Source organism: Eimeria acervulina, genomic scaffold, assembly GCF_000499425.1.
Source record: "Eimeria acervulina Houghton genomic scaffold, Eah_scaff162, whole genome shotgun sequence".
In the NCBI taxonomy this organism is placed as follows: domain Eukaryota; phylum Apicomplexa; class Conoidasida; order Eucoccidiorida; family Eimeriidae; genus Eimeria; species Eimeria acervulina.
The window spans coordinates 13,630-36,841 of record NW_013549061.1 but is presented as its reverse complement, the minus strand read 5'-3'; the positions used below and the strand labels follow the sequence as shown (position 1 = coordinate 36,841).

Genomic DNA, 23,212 nt, shown 5'->3' with positions numbered 1-23,212 from the left:
ATGCGGCTGCGGGAGGCCCGACGGCAGAGAAATGAATTCTTTGAGGTGTAGTACGGAGGCCTGAAAGAGTCCACTAGACCTTGAAACCGTTGTCCCTGAATCCTAAACCACTAATTCCCTTTTAAGGGGAAGTGTCGTTAGCCAGTGCCGAGCACAGCCTTTTGTGGAGCTGAGGCGCGTTGGGCCCAGGGAGGATAGCGAGTTAGCCGGCTTTCTTAAAGTGGCGCTTGAACAACTGCGTCCGATGCTGATGAGCATGCAACTGCGCTGACTGACACGCAAATTGCACAGCAATAGCGGCAAAGTATCGTTACAGTCACTTTCCTTTTTTTCTTTTTCAACATAATCTAATGCTCGCTTCTGGTTGGTATGCCGTGCATGTATTCTTTCCGATGTTCTACGTATCGCCTCTCCATCGGACGTCATGCGGTCATGCGATCTTCACTACACTTCGGAACGTGATGCTGTCTACTTTTTCTCATCATTCACTGATTTAAAAAGAGCTGTTAGTTGCAGTTCGTTGATCAGCCACAGCGCGATTGCAAACAAGCGCGCTGGCCCATGAGCCTCTGGAAGTGGTTGCTTTGGAACCGCCCGACGAAAGGTGCAGAACGAGCTAAACGGCAAACGAAAAAATGCATTTGTTTCGAAAAGGCCCCATCAAATTTAACCGCAATCTTCAAGTCGGAAAGTCACAAATCACTTTAAGATGAAGCTCATCATCCCTACATGCGACACGGTTCTATTTTTGCTGACTTGTGAAAAGGTGAAGCTGAAACGTTGTGCGTGACATCTACAGTGAATGCATGGAGGCTAGCAACATCCCTACAGAATACACCCTAAGCTGTATTAGAAATGGTAGGGTCTAAGAATCACCGCCTCTAGTAAAGGGTCTGGCTGCCCAGAGTAGCCCTAGACAACACCACCATTGAAGAGTAGCATGTGCTGTCTCCCCCAATAGCCACAGGCTGAACCTGGAACTGCTTTTGGCATTTTGCTTCAAAGGCCTGCACCACGCCTAGCAAACTTAAATGGGGCTGCTTGTATTGGCTGCTTTTTGTTGTTGCTGTTGCTGCCGCTGCTGCTGTTGCTGGTATTACTGCTCCTGCATTGCGGAGGGCGCAATGCCTATTTGCCCTGCAGTCTGTCTCACTCAATCGTGGAGCAACTGCATGCGCGGTAGGATACCGCTAACACAGCAGAGCTGAATTCTGTTCTGCTCCGCAACTCCTTCGTGGGACCTTGTTCCCCTCCAAATGCTCCAACGGAGCTGAAAACTTCGTATGCGCTACTCTGCTCACTGAAGTTACTAGGACTACCGTCCAGCACATAGTAGCTTGTCTCAGGAAGTGTCTGCCTTGGGATATTTTATAACGGCGTTGCCAATTAGCTGGGCAAAAGTCCACTGCTGCGTTGGTTAGGTGCCTAATCTTGGGTAGGGTTGCCTCTGGCGGTAATTTGTCTGAGCAGCACTTGGTGCAGGGTCCGCGCCCACTGTTCACATTCCTCCTCTTCTTGGGTATTCCCACTGGGGCCCTTGAAGTTCTGCAGGTGGATGCGTTGACTCATGCAAGGCATCAAGTTGAGTGGCACCAGACGCTGCAACTGCCGCTGCTGCAAGTCGTCTCCCCATTCAGATGACTGCGCACTACTGTATCGAGCCTGCAGCTCCTGCAGTAGAAGCAAGTCGTCTTCCACCCGAGCCAAAGCTTCCCTACAGCAACAAAAAAAAGCGAACGCAGCCACCCCAACGAATGGCTCTCCATGTACAAAGGACAGCAATAAATCTGCGTATATGTGTGTGCATAAGCTCGTACCCATGTCCGCTTAGATTTGTATGTATGCACATGTAGCCTCAATTCGAATTGGCAGCGAAAACGTCTAGAGATAAGCGCATACTTGAAGCTTTCTAGACCAGGTCAAACACAGCACGGCACGCTGAATGACTGCTGCATCTGCTCACTCGCGTTGCAGCTTATGCTGCAAATACGAACCTCCCACAGCTCGCGCTACCTTTTTTCCACAGTGGTGCCTTATTTCAGCAGCAGAGTAGATACAGACAAGTCAGTAATATTTTTTCATGGCAGTACAATAGTTTGTCAGGTCCCCAAGGCCCTTACTTAATGCGGGAACACCGTCGATCGGCATTCCCTGCAACTGCCAAGCCGCCTCCTCTCAGGCTAGCCCGGCAAAGGAGAGACCCAAGATGGCCCCTGACTTCCTCGAGTTCTTTTTCTGAACATACAACAGAAGAGCATGAGCACTGGATGCACGAGCTCTCTCTAGTCAGGAAGTGAAAAACGCAAGTATACCTAGAACAATATGTGATCATACTTGTAAGTATTTAGTTGAAAATAGCGACTTTTTACACGAATACGGCCGCAAGGGAAGAAAGATAGACAAAGTCAAAACTATAAGGTACTAGTGCAAAAAAATATGCTTTTTACACTTGAGCATAATGCAGTCCAAAAATTCAGTACGTTGCATTATTTCCTGCGGCCAACAGCTCCAACCCGTTTCTAAAAGGGTTTATGGTGCTGTCTTCCTGCCGCTTTCTTAATTCAGTGAACCACTCATTCAGCTCACCTGCGGCAACGAACATTCGGCGGGAGAAGAAGACTCTCGACCTGAGATATCTTTCTTTAATGTCTAGCTTTCTTGTGCTGAGGCCTGTGGGGGGTGCAGCAGTTCCTGTGGGTCCCAACGCACGCTGCTGCTTCGATCCTCGCAGCAGCTGCATTGCCTCCCAAGTGTGAGTAACGCAGCCCCCCACCAGTTCGTATTGTTGCAGCATTTGCAGAGCACCTTGCAGTGTCCGAACAGCTAGCGAGGCGCAGCCTTCGTCCCAGTACCGTATAGACAGGTTGTAGATGCTGGCTAGGCGGTGGGGACAAAATGAAAGTCCAATTTTTTGCCGATGTTGTCCCTGAAAGGAAGCGGGCAGGCCTCTGCTGGGGTGCATCTGCAGCGTCTGCCTCCAATCAGACTCAAGATGCCGTTGCTGCTGATGCATCGCCACCCGCTTCATGCGCTCTGCCCAGCGCCATTCATTGTGTGCCTCTGTCACCTGCTGCTGCTGCTCTCGCCGAGCAGCCACCAGCTCCTGATGACGTTGTTGGGGGCTTCTCAGCTGCTGCTGTAGCACCTGTTGCTGTCGAAAGGCTTCATTTGAAGGAGTGTAGGTTTCGTTCTTGGTGGCCCATACTCCTGATGCAGGCCGAGTGAGTGCTCTGGGAGGCTCCTCTGCACGGTCGGGAGGTATCTAAGAGCAGGAAATCTCAGCATGACAATGAATGGATTGTCATTCAGACTCTCTTGCTTCGGGAGAACATGATGTCCTCCATTAGTCCTATTGATGCATAAACCGCAGGGGGAAAAAGACGTCCTTATGTAGGGAACTCCTCAACGCAAGAGGCGGCATATCTAGCCCGCCTGCACGCTCCTACAAGCCCTAGACAATCCACCGTAATGCTAAAATCCTAAATCTAGAACTCCTCGGCTGTTGTCCTCTAGATTGTGGGTTGTGTTTTTCTTCGGTGTCAGCTGCGAGGACATACCTCTGATTTCGCGGGGGGATGAGGCGAGGGGGCCTCCCTGGCTGCTGGGAGCGGGCTGCCGATCCCGCCGTCGAGGTGGCGAAGAAATTCCTCGTTTATGCCCGAGCCTTCAGGCGTCGCTGCACCGTTCGAAGCATCACCGACGCATGCGTGCATCACGGGAATGTAAACGACATGGTGCTGAGGAGCAAGAGGAAGAAGCAGCAGCAGCAGGAGAAAGGGGGCTCACAATAGGATGCTGGAAGTTCGAAGGAACCTGCCTCCGCTTCTTGCGCATCGGTGACAGATAGTGTCGACATTGTGAAGAAGGCATGCTGCTCTCCAGGTTCCGCAGAAACGCCGACTAAACACTTTCGACGGCTTCAGCCAGGTTGTGTAGGCGCGGTAGGCAACCCAACCAGACAGCCTTAGTTCGAGGCCGCATGCAGTGAAAGCTCTAGAATGGTAAGCAGTTAACCCTATGAATTCAATCTCCCAGTGTCCTGGCCCATGCTTTCAAAGGCGCAAAGGTGTAAGTCCTAGAGACTAGGCAGGGCATGGAGTTTAGTCGACCGATAGGTTCTTTGGAAGGACACGAATTCTCAGATCTATGCGTCAGCCTACGCATTAATGGAGAAGGAATCAAAGAGCAGCGAATATCTGGCCAAACTAAGCACTGGAGACGGGATCGGCCTGGGCGTAATTAGGTGTTCCCTTGGTTTGTTGGTAGATCATAATGAAGGCGCACTACTCCTAAATTCTCGGGTCAAAAGAATGTTCCATATATCATTGAAGCCGCTTTCCTCCTTCCAGATGAGTGGCTCAGCCTGCAACACTGCCAGGCGGCGCACCTCGTTGCAAACCCATCCGTTAAAAACTCACCCTCAAACTTTTGTTCTTCCCGCAGCGAGACACAATGCTCTCTTTTGTTATTCTGCTCTATCATTAAATCGACGGTGTGTGTGAGCGTGAGTTTTCAGTTGACTTGTTTGGATAGGCGTGCACCCAGGAGGGAGAAAGGCCCGACGGAATGCGTGAAGAATAGATAGGAAGTGAACATGGAACCCAGATGGATTCCCAGAAAAGAACAAAGGCACAAACCAGTCAAAAACAATAATTTATTCATCTCAGCTGGGACGGAAACTGCATGGTCTAGATGCATTATTCATGGTGTGCCTCAAGTAGGGGTCACCTTCGCTCACGTCCACTCACAGCGATCAATGATAGAATATTCCTGCGTCTGCAGGGGAATCATGTAGTAGTTTTCAGCTAATCTACACTGAAATCCGGAAAGTATCCATCCCTTTGGTCGATACGATGTGCTCTTCCTTGCCATCCTAGAGGCGTATTGGTAGTATCTCAGTCTCTCAAATTTGCTAAGGTCCCCTTAGATTCCCCCAGTTATACGGCAATTATTTCCCAGTAAAGCTTAGCACCCATTACCAGAGAGACTGATTCTTTGACTACAGTTTCTCTGGTAATGGGTGCTAAGCTTTATTTGTCGTCGTCGTTTCATCAGCAGCATTCCGGGAAAGCAGCCAGTAAGTTTCACTCTTCACTGTGAAACGACTCTGGCTCTGGTTGACTGTTATTATCGGAGTGCCCTCAATGACTGTATACAGAAGGCAATCGGGACAAGAATAGAACCCGACAGTTCGTCTGCAGCTCCTCATGAGCATAGGAAAAGTTTGCAAATTAGGCCGCTTTAGAGCCTGCGCTCGATCAGCGGTGGAATGTAAATCCAGTTCATTAAAAAGCATGCTTTAGCATACTTTATAGGCATTGCGTGGCAGAGGAGCCGGTCTTCTCTCACACGATCTATAGTAGGGCGTACTACCCTAGTTGACAACTCGGAGGCAAGGCCTCACTATGCCCAGGCATGAATGCATCTGCAGGTAATAGTGCGTCCCCCCGACACAGCATGCACGCGCCCCACTATGCTATTTGCTGCGAGCAGCATACAACTTTGCATGACCATACTGATAGGTAGTCCCAGAAAAGGCAAGTGCAAGACTTTTTCTCGGGAAACAGTGTCCTCAAGGCTAGCTGTTGATCTGAATGCAAAGTTGCATCCTCTGCTGATGCAGAAAGTTCTGGACTCAGGACTCTCGTGTCTCACTGAATCTTACTGCACGAATTAGTCAAGTGGGAACAACGATTTTGGCCGCAGCAGTTTTTCTCGGAGACGCTGCTTTCCAAAACAAAGCGCATAGGTGTTCGGGGCACATGGTTGCGTTCACCCAGCTAAGAATGGCATTTCAAGTTCCGTTTTCCCACAGAGTAACGAGCGCATTAATTGTCCACCAGATGCATCGATAATCCTTACTAAGGTTGTTGCACTATATCTCAAATTCGTTTGCTTGTATTGGAAGTGTATGTTTTCATAAATGTCTCAAGAGCATCCGTGTCGCCACCCTGTATTTACGCGTGTTCTGCAATTCCTTCCCTGTTCCTAAGCTTCATTGACTACTTTGCAGTATGCGAATTTAAATTTATCACCGCAAGGGGACGGGTAATATGCCAGCGAAGAACCAAGTTGTTCAGTCACTCCACAGTGTTGTTTAGGTCATATCCGTAGCTCTTCAACTCCCTTCTTGGTGGATGGCATCAGTTTAAACCGTTTTTTGTATCTACTATCCGAACTTCGGATAAAGCAACACTTTAACAGCAAAATCGCTTTCGACGACGAGGGGCACTGAAGCTTAAGATAACAACTACGGTCCAGTGAATAGCGCAGCCCACAGAAGCCATTGTTCCAGGTGCATGTATTCGAGCACAAACCATTTATACCTGAAAGTGCTTTTGGTACGTGTTCAGATAGGGGAAAAAACGCATCCTGGAAGTGACGAGGCCCCTAGTCCCGTCTGGTGTGCCGTTGTTTTCCCGTATATTCCCTTCGCTCTATGAAAGCTTCTCTATATGCGCGTGCATTGAGACCAGATAAGACTCCACAGAAAGTAGATATAGAGTCGTGTTGTTCTGCTACGCAGCTCACTGGTGCACAACCGTACATTTGCACGAGTGTGCTGGCGCTGGCGCTCGTAGTATATTATACCTAAGGAGGCTTTGGAAAACGCTGTTTACTTGGGGGAAGTTATTTTTTACCTATTAAGGGCATATTATTTAATTGTGCTTGGGGCCGCGGTGCACAGATTCACAAACGATTTAGGAGGCAGTTGTAAGCGGTCGCGCAGAAGCCGAGAGCGGGTTAGGTGTACATGGCGCACTTCACCTCGTAACTGCTGTTGTCTCATCTCCTTCGCCTGCCTCTATTTGTTATTTTATTTGTAGCTGCACTGGGCTAGTAGGTTTTATTGTAGTAGCGCGGAGTTGAATGCAGGCCCTCAGGACAGAAGGTATTGCAGTCACTACAGTAGAGGAGCCTACCTGATAATGAAGCATGCGGAAGCTGAGGTCTAGAAGAACCCTTATTAAGGATTACATCTTCACTGTGCTTTCTGTTTAGGGAAAGTTGGAAGTAGATAGAAGGTCAAAGTGTGTGCTTACCCAAAGTAAACGCGTATAGAACGCGTTTCAAAAATCATATGCAGGATATGCCCCACCTTCCGGTGACTCCTTCGCTGTACACGAACTCTGTATGTACACCTTATTTGTTTATTTTTGTGAGGTTGCCTATATTTCTTTTAGATTATTAGGCCCTTAGGTGGGGTGGGGCCAAATGCCTCGCCCGTGGGAGAAGGGTGCCAGGGTCACCTCCCCATCAGCGTGCTTGATGTGCAGCTGTCGAGTGTACTAGCACATGCCTCAAAAAGCATTATTTCCTTTGGGTGCCTTTGGGGCTTTCTTTCCCTTAGAAAAGTAAAAAGACGGTCTTCACCTTTCTACAGCGAGAGAGGCGGGTGGGCCGGACCTCGCACATAAGCTGTTAGCAGGCCTCAAGTTGGTAATCTGCAGCTGAATTATTTGGAGCTCCTAACCCAGATTGTCAAAGCCTAAGGAGCTCATACCAGCAGCCCTACCCGCAGCTAGAAGCACACCGCTTTGTAAGGACCCCTTCACCAGCCGCCCTCCCGGCAGGCCCTCCGGGGTAGCAGCCTTTTTTACCCCTATTGCGTTTGTCCTGCTTCACTTCGCTCCCGTTCTAAAGGTCAGCCCTTCCGAGAAATGGGCATAATTGTCATCGAACTGAGCAAGTGCACAGGAGCTACTCCTGAAGCCTCAAAACCCAAGGGCCGAACCTGCAGCACAATCTGTTGGACCTTGCACTTCACAAGTCCACAGAAGGGCAATTCCTGGTTACTGTGTGGGCAGTTCTCCCGTATGCCTCTGCTCTAAGCACTACAGGCTGAAGCCGCACTGGGGCCCCTCAAAGCAGGTATTTGCGGTAGAACGGAGAAGTAAGAGAAGGGAAGGCAGAGGGGCCCCTTCACAGCGTAAGAGGGAAATGCAAGCAGACGGCCCCAAGGCAACCACTTGAGGGTGCAACACCTCCTCCTGTCAATCCCATGGTACGGTTGCTGATACATTTGCTGCATTTGCGACAGCAGCAAGCTTCTGGAACGTAGAAACCGCTGGAAATTTAAACCTTGCACTGGGAATCAATACACGATGGGAAACCCTCATCCACAGCAGCAACAACAACTGCAGCCGCAGCAACAGCCCCAGCAGCAGCAACAGCCCCAGCAGCAGCCACAACTGCAGACACAGCGACCGGTAGTGGTTGTACAGCCGCAGGAAGATCCACCGCAACGCCTCCACACCCCTCGAAGCAATTCCATAGGACTCCCTAGAGGAGGTACGCCTTCACAGGTGGAGGCCCCTGAGAGGCTTCCTACAGACCCTCCTGCTCAATGCCAGCTTAATGCTGGAGCGTTGGCCCTCTTCGCCCCTTCTATCCGCACGCCACCACCCCGACGGCACTCCGCCAACTTCAAAGGGGAGTGGAGGGGCCCTCCCCCTCCTGAGTTGTCTCGACACACCCCCTCGACGTCATCGAGGACGAGACACGCAGGGGCTCGCCGTACCAAAGGCCACCCACTAGCTGCTGAAGAGGCCAATCAGCCTGCGGACACAACGACGCAGAATTGCCACCCAACCGCTGGCCATGAGGTTTCTAGGGAACCGCATGTAGAAGCTTCGCACCCGCAGCAGCAGCACCTAGAGCACAACCGACTGCAACTGCAACAGCAGGAGGGACAGCCGGAGGGCCGTCTCCACACAGGCAATACGGGCCCTCCAGGCGAAAGAGAAGCCTCTGAAAATTTGGGTACAGTCGCGCCAGCGATAGTTATCTCACCGCCAGACGGTTTTGCCGGGGATCGAGCCCCACCTCTTTCGGATCTACAGGAGCAAAGCAACTCGCCTGCTGCTGCTGCTGATCAAATCCCCAGCACCACGTTTGGTGGAGCTGCTGCAGCTGCACCGCACCCGTTTGGTGCAATTAGGGACGTTAACGCAGAGCTGCTCCCAAACTCCTTGCCAAAGCCTCCTGAAGAGAAGCGCCAGGGGCAGCAGCACCAGCAGAAGGGTCCGCGCGGTTCGTCTGGGAGGAGCCGCAGGGGCAGGCAGAGACGGGAATGTGGCGCTCGAAGAGAGCTCTCCGGTAGCCAGCTGTCTTCAGGGGACCGTTTCGGGCCGTCCGAATCCATAAGTCAAGCTGCATGCACTAGCCAGGGACCTGGTGAGGATGAATGTTGGGGCGCCTTGTCGTACTGCGGAGTCCCTCGTAAGCCCCTGCATGCAGCACACATACTCGAGCTCTCGCCGCTGCTGCTGGCGAAAGTGCTGCAGCTGCTGCCGGTGGGATCAGCAACAGCATTCGGTTCCACCTGCTGGAGAGCCCGCCGTGTGCTTCTATCTTACTCTTGCATTGTATCTCTTTCGGCACGAAACGTCTCCTCTCTTCTGTCGCTGCCTCCAGCTGCACTCAAGAGGCAGTTGCCGTTCCTGTCGGGTCTTAAAAGTCTCGAGATAGAGCTCACCTCGGCGGTGTCCCCTCCCCTATTTCTGGGAGCTGCAGCAGCAGCCGCAGCTGCGGCTGCCGCTGCTGCTGCAGGAAGTTTGCTGAGACCTACGGATGCAGGGTACGAACAGGTGGGAATCAATAGTAACGTATGGAATGAGCAAGCCCACACTCCTAGAGGGACACGCGGGGAGAGAAGGCCGCAGCAGCAGCGAAGCGCTAGTAGCAGCCGACAGCAACAAGTAGTCCAACAAGAAGGAGGGCCCGAAGGCCAGAGGGACGCAACCGCTGGAAGGCTCTCTGCAGTGCCTTCTCTTTCTCGTCTATCGTGGGCGTATGGTCTTGTACAAGGAAGAGCACTTGATTTCCTGCGCGTACAGCCAGCTTTTTGTGGGGCAGCACCTGCTGCTGGGGAGGCCCAACCCCCTGCAGGTGCACCTCCGTCCCCACCGTCACCCTGGACCACCTACACTGCAGCTAATGCTTCGCCGCTGCTCACCTCGCTGTGTCACCTCAAGTCTCTCTCGGCTAAACTCAAGCTCTCACCCACAGGAAGCCAGGGGGATGCTCAAGCCTCCATAGAGCTACTGCTCCTCCTGCAGATGCTGCTGCACAGAAACGCCCACTCTCTTGCTTCAGTAAAAATCGCAGTCGACCTCTCAGCCTCCTCAGTGCGTCTACCATACATGGACGTAGCGTAAACCAGAGATATAATACAATTAGAGGTTCTTGAGCGTACCCCTCGAGGCCTCAATGCAGAAGTTGGGCTTCTGTCACTTCACGTCCCGCAGTGCCACATCTCTTGAGAGTACAGCGTGCTAGGCAGCGGGGCAACAAGCGCGGCCTCAAGCACCGAGTGATATGCTATAGAACTCACTGCATGAAGTTTATTCGTTTCGGAGTATGGCTATGCAGCCTACGTGGCGCCACGTCCCTCCCTTGCTGCTCCCGCCCTCGATGCCCCTTCTGAAGTCCCTGTACATAGATTTTCCTTTCCAAGTAAGGCCCCAGCTGGGACATGTCGCGGAATCTGCTTTTCTTTTATTGTGGGGAATTCGCAGTACGGGGTATCGCATGCAACTGCATGCATATCCCTGTGCAACAGCAGAAAGGACAACCGCGTTGGGGGGAATAGGCGTTTCCTTGAACCCTAAAGTCACTGCCTTCTCGTGTTCGCTGCAGGTGACATCGAACTTGTCGATTTCCCTCGGATTCTCAACCCTCTCGATCCACTCAGCCCAGAGACTAATGCTTATGAAAACGGGGGTACTTTGGCGGGAGCCCACAAGCACAGAAGGATCGGCATGTCCTTGTTGCCCAAGACAGCTCTCGTCTGGCGACACCGATTGTGAAGCTTCTTCTGCGGCTGGCTGTACTTACCATGCAGCTTCAAGAGACAGTTGTTGCGCACTTCTTGAGGTCGAAGAGACGGTGCTTGAGCGTCTAAAGGACCAACTGGGGGCGCCAGTCCCATCTGCTCAAGCGGCAGCTGTCGCGGGAAGGATTGAGGCTTCAGCAATCAGAAACACTGACGACCCACATTGGGTTCAGCCCCATGTTGTCGCGTACCTTCTGTTAAATGATAGCAACATAATAGCTATACATTCGGACGGGTCTCTTTGCATGATTCGCCGCAAGGAAAAGCCCCCAACAGGCCCCTCACGAATTTTCGGTGGAAGTGAGCAGGCACCACTCTAGCTTGCCAGTTCTTAGCTGCACCCGCCACTCCGGCTGTTTCTTTTTAAGCGCCGTTTTTCTTGTATGTCGTTTACTAGTCTGTTGCTGTCCGCACACTTTTCAAGTGTGTGCCGGAGACAACGCCGGTCTATTCAAATTTCCAGTGACCCATAGCTGTCGCCTAGTCTCCATTTGTACAGTGAAGGTGCCTCAGGAGTGTGTCGAATGCAGCAATGTTCCTTATGTGTCTGCTGTAATAGGCGGGAATACGCTGCCGCTGACAGGTCAGGCGGTCGCTCTCTTAAGGCGCAGGGCCATTCTGTTGAGTGAGCTGTCCGCCGTTGCCGGAAATCCATTTCTGTACAGAATGAATTCGGGCGCTGTACATCAACCGCACGGTGACTCTGGCCCTGACACGTCACTTGCGCAACTCAGCTTCGCATCTGCAGAGCAGCAACAACTGCTGCAGCAGCAGCAGCAGCTGCCGCAAGCTCAGCAGCAGCCGGGCAACCCAGAAACCCTTGTCAGCGCCCCGCCTGCGCGTGGCACAAGGCCTCCACACAACACCAGCGTGCAGCAGCAAAATCAGCAACACGAGAGAGCGACGCAGGAGCTATTAGTCCGCGCTCTGCAGCACCTTCTTGAAGTTGGGGCAGAAAGTCTGCAACTCTTAGACGTGGACGGGGAAGTCCGGCACTTCTCAGTTTTGCATGAACAACTCAACTTCAAATGGTAAGAGCGGGCGAAGAGTGAGCAGTGATGAGAGGATCGAAACTAATTAAGTCGTAGAGCAACTTACCAGTGGTGGGGTAGATCACGTTTTCGTGCTAGCAATAAGGCGCAATGCAGGCAAAAGCCAATGGATGCGTTTCCCTGTATCTACAGTCCTTGCATTTTCCCATATTTTCGCTTGCTTCTGCCTTCAGCCTGCGTCGGCTATCCCTTGGGTGGACCATCACACCAGAGCTGCAGCAGCTACTGTTTTTGTTCAGCAGCAAGAAGCTGCGGTCACTGCAAAAGTTGAACTTCAATGGCCCCGCCCAAATCCATCCGGAAGCCTATATACACATTAAGCACATTGGCAGCCCCATCAGCAGCAACTGCTGCAATGCCTGGGGCGAGCCGTATGCGGCTCCCCTGGACGAAGCGACGCTAAGGCGCAGCGCAGGTCTCAACAACTACGGGTTGGGCCAAATTCATCTCCAGTTGTACGCCCTCCTCAACTGCGGAGCTTGCAGCGTCTCACAAATAGACTATGCACGCCAGCAGTTGCTGCAGCAGCAGTTACAAATGCTCGGCAGCTACAAAAAGAACAGAGGCATCGTGAAGGAGATCAAAAGCCAGAGCGACCCGCTGTGCCTTGAGATGGAGTATGAGGCGCTGAGTACGGCAAAGATCCAGCTGGTTCCGGGTTTAGTATTTGACACTTTTACTGATGTCGCACTTCGGGATTCGCTTGACCCATTCGCATTCCCCTGAAGAGATGAAGAGGCCCCGCTTGTCAAAAGTCCAGATGGATCGGCCTTGCTTTTCTTTTTTGCAATTGCAGGAGTCCCGACAGCAGAAGAGGAGGCTTGCAAAAACCGAAACCAGGTGAAGAAGCAACATCCCTCGCAAGAGTTGCGCAACATTTTAGGGGCAGTTGCTGATCATTTTCCATTTGCATCCACAAGCAGCTGCAAGTTGTAAAGAATTGTTTACATCCAGCTACTATAACACAAAAAATTGCATGCCCAGCAGCAGCATGCCAGCATCCCCGGGGGGAGCTGCCGTGCAGGCGGCGAAACTAGTTTGCTTCACTGTGCTGCACGCGGCTTAAGCACGAACCTCCCCTCCTCTTTCTCAGGACCCAAACGATGTGATCTGTTTAACTCCGGAGACGTCCTCTCAGACAAGCAGCAAGGAACTCCCAGAAACCCAGAAGCAGCCGGTAGATTCTTGCAGCAGCGTCACTGTGGAGTTCAATCGGATGTTGCTTCAGGAGGGAAGAGCGGGGCTCAACAAGCCTGAACCGACAAATGGAAGCTCTTGTCGCCATCGAGTTCAGCAGGTGGGGTTTCTGCATCGTTTAGTGTGAATAGTTTAGTGTTCATGGATTAGGTTTGGGTGAACTTCCACTTGCGTGGTAATGCCTTTCAAGGCTCAGCTTTCAGACCGGATAGTGCAGAGTGCGTTGCTCAATAGAGTTCGTGCCTTCGCTCCTCCTGGAAAGCCCAATGAACGATGTTTCTGTCGGTTGGAGGTGTGACAGCGTGGAGTCGTGATGAATTGTTCAATGAGTGCAGGCAGGTTCTTGGCTGTGGCGCGCTATTCCGTCCTCCCTGCGTGGTCTAGCGGGATCCCGAGGATGCGTTAGCGAGGCGGCACCTTTAGAACCTCAACTAGAGGTTGCGGAAGCGACTCAGAATGAAGGGAAAGTAAACGTGCAACCTTCCCCACAGCGTGGGCAACCGGAAGATAACGCCTCCACTCCTGCTGTTCAGAAATACCCTCCTGATGGCCCACCGCACGACGCTGCGGCGACTGCAACGCGGCAGCAAGACGGCCTTCCTGCACGCAGACGCAGGCCCTCGGCGAGTGCAGAAGGAAACCGACATTCCTCCGACACACAACGAACAGCAGCAATAATTCCATCTGGCGGACCCCGCCCAAAGAGGCGGCGGCTGGTGGAAGCGGCGTTGGGTGGGCAAAGAGGCTCACACGCAACGAAGGTTGAGGCTCTTAGGAGGCATCTTGCTGCGTTTGCTCGAGAGCATCTGCCGCTGCTAGGTGACCTCGTGTGTCCCCATCTGGAGGCTCTTGGTTCCCTTGCTGGGGCCTCTAGGCCAACTCAAGATGAAATGCCGCCCCCTGTAGAATATGTCTCTAAGGAGTTATCCGAACCGCAGTTGAGCCTGAGGCGCGCAGAATTGCAGGTTTTGAAGGGTGTTACATCTTTCTTGCTGGGTGCTGCGGAAGAATTTCTTGGGCCAATGCTGGAGGAGCCTGAGAGCAGCAGAGACACTAGTAAAAATGACAGCTGCAACGACAGCAGCAAGGACAGCAGCAAACTCAACAGCGAGACCCTTGAGCGAGTGTCAATGAGTCCTCCCACCTTACCTGGTCGTTGCCACCATCAGGCCTCCAGAAGCTCCAATGGTGGTTCTGTGGCGGCAGCACAACCACAACCGGCCCACGCATTACAACCCTTACTTCGTGAGCTTCAGCGGCAGCAAGAGGAAGACGATGAGCTGTCTTTGTTACGTCTCCTACAGCATTCTCCTTCCCCCCGCACCAGCTGGTCCCACGGTGTTTTCTTCAAGTATGCATACGTTGACCTTGACTTTGAGTGCCTTGCCACCTTTCGCATCTGCCTTTGTCACCACCCGCTATTCATTTTCTACAAAGAGCATGAGAAAGGTCTCCATGTGCTGCACGTTGACGGTGAGTGGAGTACCGTTTCGGTTCTGCGTTCTCCAAGGATCCTTCGTAGGCGTTTCCAGTCTGCCTTCGCACCTGCAGTTAGCAGTATTTTCTGGCAGTTCCGGAACCTCCAAACCGTTTCTGTTGAAGCTGATTTTGCACGTACTGGTATTCGCATCGCTGTTGATGCTTTGGGCCGGTGCAGGGGTGTTCAATGCTGGAGCGGACAGTGCCCAGGAGAAGACAGGTTAGCATTCCTCCTTCGCTGTAAGATCATTCATGTTCCTTCTCGTTGCCGTGTTGCCGTAGAATTCCCTGCCTCGCTCGGGCTAAATTCGATGTGACTGCAGGTGTGTTGTTGCTAGGTAGCTAAAAGCAGTTCTGCTACCACTGCTGTGCCTCTGCAGAGCTGTGGAGAGAGCGCCTTTCATACAACTACGTGTGCGACCCTGCGATTCCATTCGATCAGCAGCCGCAGCAACTCCAGCAGCAACAGCAGCAACAGCAACAGCAACAACAGCAGCAACAACAGCAACAGCAACATGACCGACGCCCTCAGCCCTCTCAAGAGAGTCAGGATGCAACTGAGGCTCCCGGAGCAAACCAGCAGACTTCATCGCGGAGTTCCCGCAGGGTTGGAAACAATGCCGGCGTCAGAGAGTCATCTACGGAGAGAAATGGAAACCGGTATGATAGATCGGCCCGTATTCAGCTGCCTGCAGGATCGATGGCTGGGTGCAGGGACCCTCTTCTAGCAACACCCCCGCCACGTCGAGAGGGAGACATACGGCTGTGTTCTGCAAAGGCAAGCATTTGCCGTACACTTTTCTTGCCCACACGAGTAGAGGAGGAGACGCCGTCTACATTGCTACCCCATGTGGGACCTCAAATGACTGGTAACTTTACTAACTCCATTCTAGCGCTACATGCTTCTACTGGCACATTTCTAACAAACACCCGCATTTCCACTTGCATCTGTCTTTACTTGCCGTTTCATCCTTTTCAATACAAGGCCTCATCCCTATTCCCTATTCCTTGCCCTGCTTACTCAGCGAAGGCTACACGATCAGTAACATTCTCATTCGTAGCGGAAAAGTAATATCACATCCATCCTTCTCAACCCTGTGACGGAAATTCTGATGCTGCAGGGTACGATCTATTTTGCCTGGAAATGTGGTCAGTCCTATCCCTGTGTCGCGACCAAGTTTGCCCTCCCAGTCTTTCCCAGTACTTAGCTGCCCTTAAACGACTTTGGGCCGAGACACTTACACAGCAACAACGGGATATCTACAATAACATTATAACTCCCAAATACATTGCTCGGCGTCTAAAAGCTCCCGACCTTACATTCGAAGCTCTTCCACCGTGGTGGCAACAGCAGCAGCAAGCGCAAAGCCGCAGGCGGCCAAAGGGTGCAGGCGGTGCCCTGCCTAGTGTAGACGGGCATCCGCCTGCCAGCACTCCAGAAAGCCTTTAAAAGGCCTGGTTCTTCTGCTTCACTTATGCTTGTATCGCATTGACATATCCCGGAGCTCAGTGGCTGTTTATGAATATGCCCTTATATTAGGTGCCTAAAACATCGGACCTGAACCTTTTATTCCCCCTTGTCTCAACTTCGGGTGCCGCATTTGTTGCTGCAGATGCCCCCCAGAACGTGTTCCTAAGCACGTCGCTGACGTTGCATGGCCGTGTAATGGAGCCAACTGTCGTTTTCAAAGAGATAAGGATTAGCAGCGTACTTTGACTCTTCAGCAACTGCCACTTAAGGTAGCATATGCACCTACATCGGCACTGCAAGCGTTAACAAGGTGAAATGGCTTTTACACAAGCGCGTAGAAAATTTTCCTCGCTACAACGATTGTGTATATAACCAGGGGACTAAATGAAAGCTGCGTGAATCGATATCTACTCATTTCGAACGGTGCCAGGAAGGTTCACTCAGTGATCGGAGGTGACGATGCAGTGACCTTGACACTGGTGAATTACGTATCGACTTGTGCCCGTATAAGTCCTGGCTAGTTTCGCCTGTCAGCACTGCATTCATCCGGCAGTATTACATAGATATTTCTGTTTCTGTCGCCGAGTGATGCACAACCCTAGCTATCCAATATTCCAGACACGGAAAGTGCCAGCTTCCCCAAGAGCCCCTTACGGGTTATAGGCGACTGGCTATGAAGGTGCCTTTGTTGTCCTAACAGTGAATCCTCCGCGCTTTAGTGGCATCCTAGCATTACGCTGGGTTGCGCAGGACTCGCTGTAGTGTGTTCCTTCATATTATTCATCTACGCACTCGTTGTCAGCCCACACAAAACTGGAAACACCCCTCACGAAAAGAGGCCGGATGTTTTAATTTTGTCGGAATACTAAGGCGCTATAAGGATTAGTTCCAATGTAAGTGCAGAACCGTGCGCATTCATCATTCCACACCGGGTAAAATATGCACGAACTAATTGCTGCAAAACTCCGCCGTCAGCGTGTTTTGCAGTGCCCTCAAGCACCTCTCCCGTTTAAACAGTGTTTCGCAGGGCCTTCGCCACATTCCCCTCCTTATCCAAGACGTTCCAGACTGGTTTGAACTCAACTACTCTAGAAACTTGCGCGTGCTTCCCAACTGGGGTGTTGGGTTCCGGTACATCAATCGTGAGTTACCTCCTCGCATTCGCTTCTGCGGGTCAAACATGGCTGTAATTTAATTTAGGCTCTCTGCCTCCAGGGCAGCTACAAAGGCGCCAAGGTTCTCTCTACGAGAAGGTAATTGCACCAGTCTTGCTGGTGGTGTCGCAGCGTGCATGCATAGGCTGCTTTCGGGGTCTGCTGTTGCCTGTGCAACAGTGAGGCAAAGGGATCCAGGACACAGAAACAATTCTTCCCCAACAGCATCTTCCATAGGTGAGGGTTTCCCGCGAATCCCCTTATGATCGCCGTGCCCATCCGTGGGCTTACGTGAAATTTCGGCATGCGTTCTTAGCGCCTCACGCGAGCTATTTATCCAGCCAAGTCTAGGGCAAACTTCTTGTTTGCTGCTGACGCTCTTTGCGGTTCCCCCACTATGCGAAGTAACATTGTGGCTTGTTAGAGCCCGTGCTACCAGCATAGGCCTATGTTGTAGGGTTTCTCCTCCACGAGTCCTTTGAGGCCGGACAATAGAAATGGATCCCAGTTGTTTTTGCATGCGAAGGAGCAAGAGGTTTCTCTGTCTACGAAAACTGTCTTCAAAAAGTTGGCTAAAGATTGAGATGCTGGGGTCCCGGTGATACGCCATAGGAATGGCATTGCATCGGTACCTCCCTGGTACTCCGTGAAGGCCTTCCACTAATAGAATATCTCCTGGTTTTTTTCTAGAGGTCTCAGAGTGGATATTGCCTCGCTGACCATTGCTATTGCTTCGAATTGCGGTCCTACGGCTGCGTGATTCAACATGTGAGCCTCTGCTGCCTCTGCTCAAACTTCGACAGCTTGCAAGTGAAGCGCTGCTCAGAGGCATACTGTTGCGCTTGCGGCATGTTGACGCATCAGCTAGCAAATCTGGTGGCTCGGTTCTGCGTCCTCCGGAAGATCCTTCCCGACTACGTGAAGCGTTCTGTTTGGTCTGAATCCTTTGGGCAGGAATGCTACGATTATTGCGCACACTGGGTGTAACAGTCACCTCCACCTGTGAACTTGATCTTGAGTAATCAATAGCCCCGCTTGTAGAAATATTCCTCCCCGGTGATGGAAACGAGTGGTCCAGCCCGATGGAAAGCTTAGGGCACGGTGGTTCGGATGCAGCTCGTGGGAGCATTGGGCAGCCTAGCTCGGGCTGACCCTTTTCCACATATTCAGTGGGACTAGGCTGCCAGCTTTGAGACGGGGCCAGCTGAAGAGGCAACACATTGTTCCCTCCATGCGCTGAGTCTTGTGAGGAGTGGTTCAAAGGGTCATATGCTTTCTGAAAAGATGCAAGGCACCACTGGAGCTTCCTCGCAACGACATCATTTGACTCCCGTGACTGAAAATTTACTTCTCTTTGATGCGGTCGGGCGGGTTCTTCATTCATGGAGGGCCGACCTAGTGGCCTTGCGCTGTCTCTCCTTACCTTTTCACCCAACTTTGCCGCAGGCAGCTGTTGCTGAGAGCCAGGAAGCAACCCATGTGTGGCACCACGGTGACCTTCACTCTTCACAGTACCAACCGACCCTTGCGCTGAATCACCTATGGAGAAAACAGGGTTTTGCGAGTGGGCAAGCAGCTTGTGTGCTCGCTGTTCGCATACACCAACGGCGGCTAGAGCTGCTGCGGTTGCTGCTGCTGCGGCCTGGAGTATGGCGAAAGGTCGTTCTTGACTACAAATTGTTCTTGTCCTTCTGCGGCTGAAGCTAGGGTGGCGTAGGCCAAGACTCTGTTTTCTGAGTGTATAATCGTTCTTGAGGCGGCCGATCGAGAAGTTCATCCGGTTCAGCGTTTGCTTAAACTGCGTTTGCTGAAATTGCAGCGCTTGTTCTAGTTGCTGCTGCTGAATTGCAAGTTGCTTGTTGAGCAGATGTACGCGCTTTCGCTGACTGTGTAGCATCCACTTCAAAGCTTCCTCCTTTAGGTAGAATGAACTGGGGATCTTGGAGCGACGGTAAAACGGTCCATGGTGTTGCACCGGCAGCACCCCCTCCCGCATCAGATGGTTGCAGAACACTGGAACGTGACAAAAGGCATGATCACGCCATGTGCCCGAACAGTAGCACAATGCCCCTCTACACCGGTAGGCGCCGGTAACTGAATGGACACAAGGAGATGCCGCTCTCCTGAGTGTCCCAAGGACGCGCGCAAAAGCACGGCGTGGAGCCCGAGCGCCCGGTGTATGCAGTCTATTGTCATAACTGAAGCCAGGAAGCCCAGATTCATCGACAGCTGAACGGTGATTATCCTTCTGCGTATACTCCTGGCTTCTGACTGGAGTATGCAACGGTGTTGGAAGGGCTGGGCATGACTGAGCAACGGAAGGCAAAGCAGACGGTTCCTGTTGCGAGTCAGCAAAGGGCTGAGGAAATGGGTTCTTCTCGGCGTAGTTGGCTGCGTCTCCCTGTAAATTACTTTTAGTCACAGACTCCTCTGCATCTCCTCTGCAGCAAGGAGTCTGCAAAGCCTGTTCATTTATCTGTAGGCTCCCCCAGTGCAGAATTCTACCATAAGGAGGCTTAGAGTCATTCCCCGTTTTGGCAGCCTTCCCGTCGGTGTATCCACCACAGCCATCCAGATGTGAAATCAACACAGAGCGAGGAGTAGCCCAAATGGAACCTTTAGAGGGCCCTGCAGGTTCTATGGCAGGCTGGCCTGAAGCATGGGTGTTGATGCTGTGAATCATACGCTTTCCGCCCTCTGTAAGTAGCAATGCATGTGGATGCCTAACAATGTGCGGCCCCGGGAAATGTGGCACTGCGTAATCGCCAGAAGGAGCCTCACTAAGGGTGCCCACTTGGCCAAATCGGCCTCCACTGGCCATCGAAAGTCCCGCAGATATCTCATGAGGCCTTACTCTGGATTCTGCGCCCGGTTCGTGTGGAAGTGGAGCTAAAGCCGCAGCATTCCCGAGAAGCGGCGAATCGATAGTCAACCGTGGCGGAATATTCACTAAACTGCCTTGTGTACGCTTGGTATAGGGACTCTGGCTACTGGCGGTAGAGATGGCACCCATCAGCATGTCGTGTCCCGAGCTCAGCTCCCTGCAGAATATTCCTTGAAAAACCTTTGACACACTTGGCTCGTGGTGAGTATTTTCCACTTCAAGGCGCAAAGCAGTCGCATTCGCTTCCGTAATCGTAGAGCCAATGCTCGCAACATTGCCGGCTTCATCTGAGGAGCCGCGATAGCTAAGCACTGGCTCCACTTCAGAGAGGTGGGGTGGCTCTCCCAATGACAGTTTCGGGAGATTACCCGTGGATTCTTTAAGTGGAACTAGGGCCGTATCCCCATTTCGTGCACACCCTGTAGTCCATGACAAAGACCTACTAACACGCTGATGGCAGCTCATCCACGGGCCTCCAATGAACTGCAGTTGCGGGACGCCATCAGACCCGGAACTGATGCAGGAAACAGCCCGTCGGCGGAGTGTATTGTGACTGGGGAGGCTAGCACTGACTTCCTGTATGTGCGCTTTGCAGCCCTTCACATTCTGGGCTGCCTCATCGTTGCGGCACACCTCAAGTTCTTCCAAGGTGGAACAATGGTTTCTTAAGGCTTTTCCAACTAAGGTTTCTGAAGCTACGAAGGTGTTAAAAGAACTGCTTGTGGGGCAATTTTCTAACTGCTGCACTCTTGCATTGCATTCTCCTCCTTTGAGGTACGCCCCAATGTGAATATCGCACTTTTCTCCAGATAAGCCACGTTTAGGGGTAGAAGCAGGCGAAGCGGTGATTGACTCTCCCATGCTGCTCGTTTTGCCGCTGCTGTCTTTTAAGAGTTGGTTGCTTGCGGCCTCTTGTTGAATAGCCGATGTTTCATTATATTTGTCTCGTCTACAGATGGTTTCATGTGGTCTCTTCTGATATATGTGTCGCAGAACCAGTTGCCGTCCTCCATTCTTGCACTTCAGTCGCCTTCTTGTAAATCTGCAACTCGGCCTCTTCTGCAGCTGACTGCTGAGGGACTGGACTTCGTTGTGATGCCTTTTGCAGGCTTCACGACCAACCTTCCTTGTTTGGTGGGTGGGCCTCGGCAACCGTCTCAATGTTTCTATACTGACACCTCCCTTTGCTCTAAACGTCACCATGGCGAGTTGCTTTGCAGAGTGGCCCTGCTCTCTGCTGGTACTCATTTCAACATGACAGACCTGCTTCTGAAATGCGCTGCGGCACCTCTTTGATACTAATAGGGAAGCAGCGTTTTTCTTATCCCTTAGACTGTTCGTCGCGTTGTCATTCTTGACGGTCAAATAATCTTCGGTCCCTTCGTTGCATGTCACATGCTTTTCCTGTCCAACTTGCCGGCAAACATTCTGCAAATATGCAGAGATCCCCAGTGTCCCGTTCTGACTGAAAGAAGAAGAGGAAGGAGGAACAGGGTCACATGGGAAGTGGATTTCCGGGGTGCTTCTAGTGACGAAGTTTTCCTCGAGTTGCTGGGGGGACCGACGAGATATTGAAATCACTCGCCGCTTGGCTACGCGTGATGAATGCAAGTCATCCATCCGTGCAATAGACGTCTGAGGAACGCTCGCGTCCCCAGAAAAGAGTTCACGGCCATCACTCTGAGTTCGTCGGACAGAATGGCAACTGATTGGAGTGCTCGTTTTCCGCCGGCCTGTGGTGGAATGCAAAGGAGTTTACGAGCCGATTAGGAAGGCTTGTAAAAGCGCAGTGGTACGCTCGGAATGCTAGCAACACAAGTGCAGTGCCTCCAGGGGTGTGCTTTAGAGTGCGTTGCCCTGATTTGCAATCTTATGGTCATGCCTATCTTCATCGTGTTTATGGCCCTGGAGCTTCCTAACAGCGGGTAGGCGGATGCCGCCTGCGCTGCTCACCTTCCACGCGGGGCCTCAGGACGGCGTACCTCTGGAGGAATCTACGGACGGTGAGGTATTCTTGTGCTGGTTGCACTGAACAGCCGTAGTCTGTCGTCTAAGGGGGATGTCTCTTGGAATTCTAGAGATGCTCTGATCAGGGATCATCACCGTCTTTGAGCGCAGGATCCGCATGTCTGAACTGGGTGCGGTAGATTGCCCATCATCTTTCGGTTTTAGCATGTCCTGCATACGACTTTCATATCCTGCACGTACATTACCGGCCACGTCCACATTTTTTTGAGCTCCCTCGAGGAGCTCCTCTTGACTTAAGATGGGGCGTAGCTTCTCCGGTACGCCCTCCACATGCTGCGCGATTTCTTTACCAAGACAGTCATTATTGTTTGCTTGCTGAGGTCCATTTAACTCTTTTTCTTTTACTTCTGTTTGGAAGTGCCAAGATTCCAAACCTCCAAGTCGCAAGCCTTCTGTGACCTCATCTGAGCTGAAATGGGTCGACGGCGCAGCACTGTGCGGCAGTGCTAGGTGCAGCTGCTTGCTAGGGCCGCTGGCACTTGATGAACCATCTGCTTCTGCGTGGCAACTGCCATTCAGACAAAGAGGAGTTTTTTTTTGCAACGCAGACTGAGGGGAAAGTTCTTCTGGATGTTCTGGAACAGCAGCGATGAGGTTTCCACAGACAGAAGCAGTAGAAAAAGGATCTGGTAATCCGTTTCCATGCACATGCTGGCTTTGCTGAGAACGACTCTTGAGCTTGGTAGGTAGAGTAAGCCCTACATGAGCATTGCGACTGGTATGCTCAGGTGACGTCCTTGCCCCTGCCGCAGCATCCACCTCCTTCGTGCGTGGCGCATCTTCCATTACTTCCAGTGCCAGTATTTTCTGTCCATTAGAGTTCGGCCCGTTACATGTAGGCAAGTGGGGAGGCTCCAGTGCCTGGCGAAACAGCTCACGCCCATGCACAGCAGAAACCTTCGTCGATCTGGTGAGAACCCCTGAGAGAGAAGAGGCCCTAGTGCATGTTGTGAGTCTTTAGGTGCTTGTCTCATTGGTTTTACACGTATCAGGATGGTAGGGTTAGCTTTCCTGTGCGTGCATCGATCTTAGACGTATTTTTGCTAGTGGAAAACCGCTGGAATTGATTCGAAATTACATTTATCACCTTGGCATCGCCTGCCTTATCAT

At 52.0% G+C, this 23,212-nt stretch overlaps 3 protein-coding genes across 3 annotated transcripts; 1 reads left to right on the top strand and 2 right to left on the bottom strand.

Moving 5' to 3' along the window:
* Positions 1–1,425: 1,425 nt before the first annotated feature.
* Positions 1,426–3,856, bottom strand: EAH_00022260 (hypothetical protein, conserved; the record flags this gene model as incomplete). Its single annotated transcript, XM_013393317.1, has 5 exons — positions 1,426–1,714; positions 2,121–2,235; positions 2,587–3,262; positions 3,558–3,676; positions 3,787–3,856. 5 exons carry the CDS (start codon positions 3,854–3,856, stop codon positions 1,426–1,428), a joined length of 1,269 nt encoding a protein of 422 aa, XP_013248771.1.
* Positions 3,857–8,105: 4,249 nt separating this feature from the next.
* EAH_00022250 (hypothetical protein, conserved) lies at positions 8,106–16,015 on the top strand (the record flags this gene model as incomplete). Its single annotated transcript, XM_013393316.1, has 10 exons — positions 8,106–10,130; positions 10,642–11,137; positions 11,421–11,868; positions 12,063–12,520; positions 12,686–12,729; positions 12,983–13,186; positions 13,422–14,559; positions 14,744–14,785; positions 14,946–15,434; positions 15,720–16,015. 10 exons carry the CDS (start codon positions 8,106–8,108, stop codon positions 16,013–16,015), a joined length of 5,640 nt encoding a protein of 1,879 aa, XP_013248770.1.
* Positions 16,016–17,227: 1,212 nt separating this feature from the next.
* Positions 17,228–23,212, bottom strand: EAH_00022240 (hypothetical protein, conserved; the record flags this gene model as incomplete). Its single annotated transcript, XM_013393315.1, has 3 exons — positions 17,228–21,807; positions 22,057–23,009; positions 23,190–23,212. The coding sequence occupies 3 exons, from the start codon at positions 23,210–23,212 to the stop codon at positions 17,228–17,230; spliced, it is 5,556 nt and encodes a 1,851-aa protein (XP_013248769.1).